The 8,340-nt window shown below is 34.3% G+C and overlaps 1 protein-coding gene across 6 annotated transcripts in view; it reads right to left on the bottom strand.

The window, feature by feature from the left end:
* Nucleotides 1-4,709: 4,709 nt before the first annotated feature.
* LOC121179718 (inositol 1,4,5-trisphosphate receptor type 1) overlaps nt 4,710-8,340 on the bottom strand; it is a 66,220-nt gene continuing 62,589 nt past the window's right edge. For all 6 annotated transcript variants that reach the window (XM_041034696.1, XM_041034698.1, XM_041034699.1 and 3 more), the window contains one exon: nt 4,710-7,947. In XM_041034696.1, the coding sequence (XP_040890630.1) occupies nt 7,861-7,947 (87 nt within the window). In that variant the 3' untranslated portion in view covers nt 4,710-7,860. The remainder of the gene's footprint in view (nt 7,948-8,340) is intronic.

The following is an 8,340-nucleotide window of genomic DNA, read 5'->3' as shown; positions in this document are numbered from 1 at the left end:
ATGACTTTTTTTATGACATTTTGAGGTAAAAAATTTTTTTTGACTTTTTTTGTCCGATTTTGACGCCTTACTATACTATGACGTTTTTTATGACATTTTGAGGTCAAAAAAATTTTTGACTTTTTTTGGCCGATTTTGACGCCTTACTATACTATGACGTTTTTTTATGACATTTTGAGGTAAAAAAAATTTTTGACTTTTTTTGGCCGAAAAAAACGCCTTACTATACGATGACTTTTTTTATGACATTTTGAGGTCAAAAAAGTTTTTGACTTTTTTTGGCCGAAAAAAACGCCTTACTATACTATGACTTTTTTTATGACATTTTGAGGTCCAAAAAATTTTTGACTTTTTTTGTCCGATTTTGACGCCTTACTATACTATGACGTTTTTTATGACATTTTGAGGTCAAAAATTTTTTTGACTTTTTTTGGCCGATTTTGACGCCTTACTATACTATGACGTTTTTTATGACATTTTGAGGTCAAAAATTTTTTTGACTTTTTTTGGCCGATTTTGACGCCTTACTATACTATGACGTTTTTTATGACATTTTAAGGTCCAAAAAATTTTTGACTTTTTTTGGCCGATTTTGACGCCTTACTATACTATGACGTTTTTTATGACATTTTGAGGTCCAAAAAATTTTTGACTTTTTTTGGCCGATTTTGACGCCTTGCTATACTATGACGTTTTTTATGACATTTTGAGGTCAAAAAATTTTTTGACTTTTTTTGGCCGAAAAAAACGCCTTACTATACTATGACATTTTTTATGACATTTTGAGGTCAAAAATTTTTTTGACTTTTTTTGGCCGAAAAAAACACCTTACTATACTATGACTTTTTTTATGACATTTTGAGGTCAAAAAATTTTTTGACTTTTTTTGTCCGATTTTGACGCCTTACTATACTATGACGTTTTTTATGACAGTTTGAGGTCAAAAAATTTTTTGACTTTTTTTGGCCGAAAAAAACGCCTTACTATACTATGACGTTTTTTATGACATTTTGAGGTCAAAAAGTTTTTTGACTTTTTTTGTCCGATTTTGACGCCTTACTATATTACTATGACGTTTTTTATGACATTTTGAGGTCAAAAACATTTTTGACTTTTTTTGGCCAATTTTGACGCCTTACTATACTATGACGTTTTTTTATGACATTTTGAGGTAAAAAAATTTTTTGACTTTTTTTGGCAAAAAAAAACGCCTTACTATAATATGACTTTTTTTATGACATTTTGAGGTCCAAAAAATTTTTGACTTTTTTTGGCAGAAAAAAACGCCTTACTATAATATGACTTTTTTTAAGACATTTTGAGGTCAAAAAATTTTTTGACTTTTTTTGGCCGAAAAAAACGCCTTACTATACTATGACGTTTTTTATGACATTTTGAGGTCAAAAACATTTTTGACTTTTTTTGTCCGATTTTGACGCCTTACTATACTATGACGTTTTTTATGACATTTTGAGGTCAAAAAAATTTTTGACTTTTTTTGGCCGAAAAAAACGTCTTACTATACTATGACTTTTTTTATGACATTTTGAGGTCAAAAAAATTTTTGACTTTTTTTTGCCAAAAAAAACGCCTTACTATACTATGACTTTTTTTATGACATTTTGAGGTCCAAAAAATTTTTGACTTTTTTTGGCCGATTTTGACGCCTTGCTATACTATGACGTTTTTTATGACATTTTGAGGTCAAAAAAAATTTTTTTGACTTTTTTTGGCCGAAAAAAACGCCTTACTATACTATGACTTTTTTAATGACATTTTGAGGTCAAAAAAATTTTTGACTTTTTTTGTCCGATTTTGACACCTTACTATACTATGACTTTTTTTATGACATTTTGAGGTCAAAAAATTTTTTGACTTTTTTGGGCCGAAAAAAACGCCTTACTATACTATGACGTTTTTTATGACATTTTGAGGTCAAAAATTTTTTTGACTTTTTTTGGCCGATTTTGACGCCTTACTATACTGTGACGTTTTTTATGACATTTTGAGGTCAAAAACATTTTTGATTTTTTTTGGCCGATTTTGACGCCTTACTATACTATGACGTTTTTTATGACATTTTGAGGTCAAAAAAATTTTTGACTTTTTTTGGCCGATTTTGACGCCTTACTATACTATGACGTTTTTCATGACATTTTGAGGTCAAAAAAATTTTGACTTTTTTTGGCCGAAAAAAACGCCTTACTATACTATGACTTTTTTTATGACATTTTGAGGTCAAAAAATTTTTAGACTTTTTTTGGCCGAAAAAAACGCCTTACTATACTATGACTTTTTTTATGACATTTTGAGGTCAAAAAATTTTTTGACTTTTTTTGGCCGATTTTGACGCCTTACTATACTATGACGTTTTTTATGACATTTTGAGGTCAAAAAAAATTTTGACTTTTTTTGGCCGATTTTGACGCCTTACTATACTATGACGTTTTTCATGACATTTTGAGGTCAAAAAAAGTTTTGACTTTTTTTGGCCGAAAAAAACGCCTTACTATACTATGACGTTTTTTATGACATTTTGATGTCAAAAAAATTTTTGACTTTTTTTGGCCGATTTTGACGCCTTACTATACTATGACGTTTTTCATGACATTTTGAGGTCAAAAAAATTTTGACTTTTTTTGGCCGAAAAAAACGCCTTACTATACTATGACTTTTTTTATGACATTTTGAGGTCAAAAAATTTTTAGACTTTTTTTGGCCGAAAAAAACGCCTTACTATACTATGACTTTTTTTATGACATTTTGAGGTCAAAAAAATTTTTGACTTTTTTTGGCCGATTTTGACGCCTTACTATACTATGACGTTTTTTATGACATTTTGAGGTCAAAAAAAATTTTGACTTTTTTTGGCCGATTTTGACGCCTTACTATACTATGACGTTTTTCATGACATTTTGAGGTCAAAAAAATTTTGACTTTTTTTGGCCGAAAAAAACGCCTTACTATACTATGACTTTTTTTATGACATTTTGAGGTCAAAAAATTTTTTTACTTTTTTTGGCCGAAAAAAACGCCTTACTATACTATGACTTTTTTTTATGACATTTTGAGGTCAAAAAAATTTTTGACTTTTTTTGGCCGATTTTGACGCCTTACTATACTATGACGTTTTTTATGACATTTTGAGGTCAAAAAAAATTTTGACTTTTTTTGGCCGATTTTGACGCCTTACTATACTATGACGTTTTTCATGACATTTTGAGGTCCAAAAAAAATTTGACTTTTTTTGTCCGATTTTGACGCCTTACTATACTATGACGTTTTTTATGACATTTTGAGGTCAAAAAAAAAAATTGACTTTTTTTGTCCGATTTTGACGCCTTACTATACTATGACGTTTTTTATGACATTTTGAGGTCAAAATTTTTTTTGACTTTTTTGGTCCGATTTTGACGCCTTACAATACTATGACGTTTTTTATGACATTTTGAGGTAAAAAAAAAATTGACTTTTTTTGTCCGATTTTGACGCCTTACTATACTATGACGTTTTTTTATGTCATTTTGAGGTCTATGCTAATACACGTTTATTGTGGGAATAGTTATCATTAATATGACAATAATAATAATGTTTTAATGTTTTAATATATTTTATTAATATGAAATAATAATGATTGTTTCATTTAAATAATAGGCTCTAAATAAATTTCTCCCAGAATTCCACCAGACCCTGCAGCTCCACCTAAAACCTCTCTATCTGAAACAGTCATCCACCACTTCCTGTAACAAATATTAAAGTTCTTTAAAAAAATTCTTAACATCATTTTAGATTGTAATTTCAAAGAGTTGTAACGTTAATGCTAACTTTTAAAATGAGTTTTGGTGGATTTCTTTTGGCTTTATTTCTTATGTAGTATGACCTTAAAAGATTATTATTTCAAGTGCTGTGGCGTTATAGTTTGTATGGAACTGACCTTCAGGTACGAGCGCTCGCTGTGTGTTTCACGGGGTCAAGCTAGTCGGATCGGACTCGGGGACTGTCGTGTGGTGGGTGTACACTCCCACTAAAATCCAAGATGGCGCAGCTCAAATGCCCATGGTTTGGTCACAAAACCGACTCCCCGAAACCATTGGGTGACATCACAGGTGCTACGTCTGTGTTTTATACAGTCTATGAACCTAACGTTAGACTGGGATGATTCCGCACCGCTGGACTGGGTGAAACTAATATTTTGCATAATAAAGGAGGATACGAATGGCCCCTCCCAATTTGAGCTGAGATGATGTTTCTACTGAAATGTGATTGGCTCAGCCACTCAGTCATCAAACTGTCAAAAGAAAACAAGACGAGCAGGGCAAATTAAGAAAGAAGCCAGACACACACACACACACACACATACACTTAATTGCTTTTATTTGAGCAAAACCACATGCAAGGAACACACAAAGCATCTTCTTTTCCATGTTTTCATGCTACCAAATAAAGCAGAAATTGAACAGAATTTTGCCAGTCTTTTTGCCTCTGTTCTCCGCACACACACACACACATACACACACACACACACACACATACACACACACTAGTTTTAATTTTTAAATAAACATAGTGTTTGAGTATGAATAGTATGTGTGAGCATATGTAGCTTACTTTAGTACACTCTACTGACTGTATATCACATATATCATTAGATTGTTTTTATATTGCAAATAAAGTATTCATGTTAAAATCACAGTTCCACTTGCGTCCGTTGCGCGATCAATTAAAAGGCCTCTCCAAACCAAGCCCAACCAACCAATCCCAGCCCACCCCTGATCAATCGAGACCAAAAACAAAAAAATGTACCAGGCTGTTTTTTTAGGCTGTAAAATTGGCTATTTTAGCATGGGGTTCAATGGAGAATTGCTCACTTCTGGAGCCAGCCCCCAGCGGCAGCCGAGAAACACGAACGCAGAAGTGATCCTCACTGCTGAAACCTACAACTCCCCCCTTGGTTACGTTCCACTCTGTGCCACCTGCGGCTGCAAGGACACACTGCTGCGGTACACTGATACTGCATTTTATAGGGTAAAAAAACGTTCCGACAACCGGCTGGGAACAGACCGGCCGTTCAGGAAACCTCCCGAACCTCCCAATGGCTAGCCCGTCCCTGATCAAGGATAATCACCCTAATACACTAACTGTTTGTAGATGTCACCTGTAAACAAGAAGTGTGGCCTCACTTTTTGGGTCACAATCAACAGCATACAACACCTTAAAATTGCCATCAGTCCTGTCAAGATCCACAAATTGTTCCTCTGCCAGTTGAAGTCAGACTGGATTAATGACCCCATTATGAAGCTGGGTTTTGTAAAGCTGTGAGCAATTATATCTATCGCAGAAGGAATTATGATGTGATTGGAAAAAAGACATTTCCCCCAACTATTTTTTAACCACATGTCCCTCAGAACTTTGCCTGGAAACCACATTCAGCAAGATCCCTACAATCATATGAACTCATGCCTAAGATCTTTCTAGAGCAATTGATTGATTGCAAAGACTTCTTTTCAGGATAGGAACACAACATCCAGTTTGAATATATGCTTTTAATTAAAAATGTTTTTTTTATGTATTTCTAATCACAATGAAGTTTGAATTTTGACACAAAATTCACTAGAGGTAAATATTGTATTTAAAGGCTGATTTTGATGTTTTCTCTGTGTTAATTGGAGCTTGTTCATTATTATCATATTATCAATCTGTTTAATATGACAAAATAAGGAAAGAAAGTAGTAGCTGTCACAGAGATCATGAGTTGTTCTCATGAAATCTGTGACACCAGCCTCGAAACACTGGCTGTCATGACACAAGTTGTAGGGCAACCAATTAAACAATTTTCTCATAGTTTCAGAAAAGTTGTCTCTTTCACAGCAGGAAGTGATGGTTTTCATTCTTACTGAAAGCTTCAAAAGGCTCACATCCTATGACCACAAGAGTGACTTTAACTAAAAGGTCTGTTAGGAAATGTCTAGAGTGTAGTAAATTAAATAGAAATGGGATGGGCTACAGGATACAGTAATTATAACATGGACGTAGCACAGGTCACAGTGATTTAGCTATAATTAAATAACCACAACAACGATGTGTACATAATCTGGGAAAATGTAAAACAATTTAAAACTGAATGAGACTTTTAGAAAACCTGACAATGGTATCTTTATTTCAGTTCACTCGTAGATCTTTTAGCATTCTTGGAGAATATTGGGGAAAACACCTCTTGCTTGCCTCTTTCTTGTTTTCAGGAAACCACAAAATATGTGTCTATTCTGTGGGACAAAATGCTTGGGTAACGAAATAATGTTATAATGTACACTGTTCAAACCTATAATTGGATATAGGCTTAAGCTGTTAAAATATTCCTGATGTGATGAATAACCACACTGAGAAATGGAATGGAAAGATGTGAGAAGTGTAACAACAGGCTATTTCAAAAATATTTTAAGCGATTAAAAATTTCTTTACATGTTAAAATGTAGGTTTGTCTTTAGGCTTTTCATTAATGTCACTGCAACACTTTAGATGAATGGCAGTGTTCTTATTGCCCTTAGTCTCACATATGTTCTGGTCTTACTCTCTTCTTCCATGAGGACGAAGATACTGTTAAACACTTACCATCAAATTTTTTTACACACTTGTTTATTTAAATAGACTCCAAGAATGGAATGTACAATTCAGACACAAACCATCTATTAGTATAAAAGTTCAGTTTGGTCAAGCAGCACTCCAACTGACATCTTTTAGTTCATCTTTTCACACACACACACACACACACACACACACACACACACACACACACACACACACACACACACACAGTCAAACAGTTATTCTGTTGTGGATCTTTAACAAAGTGACCAACCGAAAAGTAACAATTACTTGTGTGCTACAGAAAGCATCAGTGCTTTAGGACTAAATGAATTAAAAGAAGATTAAATAATTCAGTGCACAGTTGAATAATAAATCTAATTTACTGTTGCTCCCAGAATCCTTTAAGTCTGGTTTTGTTTGGTTCTGTTAATGGTTTGTTATCTAAAGTGTCCTGGAACAAGTAGAACCTTCATGTGAGATTACAAAGGATCATGAAAGAGATTACGAATTCTTGCCCTTATGATAAAAAACAAAACAAAACAAAAAGGACCAAAAAAGAAAACAACACTGTAAGGTTTTCTAACAGCATTTTAGAAACATCGGAAAATAAGGTGAGTTCTCAGGATTGTTTAGAGGGGTTGTTTGTCCCCATATTTTAAATAAATGATAATATAATTTCAAATACAAAAGCAAATATCAGTTCCCAAAAATAGTTAATTCTTATTTTGACATTGCATATTATTCACTATTCCTATTGCTGTCAGACAAAAAGCAAACTATTAAATAATGTGTTGTGGCATTCAAACAAACCTTCAATCCACACGTGACCTGAGTTTGCTGGTGCAACACTGAGGATTAAAACCTCAATACAAGGCCACTTGAGAGGAAAACTCCCTAAGGAACAATGGCTGAACTTTGGCACGCTGTCAGTGTGGTACAGAAGGCATTCAGGGTATTAAAGCTGAAGTCAGTATTTTCATCTCCTAAACCTACAGGACTGGCTTCGCAAGTCCTGAGGCACTTGGTGCACACTCCACCCACACAGACACATCCGCATTGGAGACCATGAGTAACATACTCAGATAACTTTCACTTCACAGACACTCAGAAGCACGTATGTTGTAGAAACACTTATTGTAGGAGTATCTGCTGAAGTATACAGTAAGACACTGACCTAAATACATACTAGAGACAGATAAGTTTTGGCATTCTGCTGTCTAACGTGGTACACTGTCAGGAGTGCTCAGGCACTAGTGAAACTGGCCCCAGGAACCCTCAGGCAGGCTGCTGGGGGTTGATGTTCATGTGAGGGGGATGCCCAAGGAGACCGATTCGTTGCTTCTGCTTCCTCTGCTCCGTCATCTGCAAGGAAAAAATGAGAACAGTATAAAGCTGAAATTTCCATCGGCAATCACCTTTGTAATCTGGAGCGGATTTCTGTGATCATGCGGTAGTTTAAAGCTACCCTGTGGATTTTTTGACCAATAGCAGTGCTATAGAGCACAGTTTGTACAAGTGGATCTCTGTTTTGTTCGTACTGTATACGTGCAGGAGGATGCATATGCATGCCCCAGAGCACGCTGCTTTGTTTAACGCTATTCTATTTCTACAGCGGAATATTAAATGAAACGTCACACTTTTCCTGTAAAAATTCAAGGCAATAGAGTGTCCCTTAATAGTGAGACATTTCAATTAACTTTGGTTAACCTTTTCAAAGGACAGCCATCAGAGTTGAACATGTTTAACTTGTGCTTG

The sequence above is a fragment of the Toxotes jaculatrix genome, chromosome 3 (assembly GCF_017976425.1).
Source record: "Toxotes jaculatrix isolate fToxJac2 chromosome 3, fToxJac2.pri, whole genome shotgun sequence".
NCBI classification, from domain to species: domain Eukaryota; kingdom Metazoa; phylum Chordata; class Actinopteri; family Toxotidae; genus Toxotes; species Toxotes jaculatrix.
Note: the sequence above shows the minus strand (reverse complement) of the source record. Positions and strands in the feature narration are given on the sequence as shown.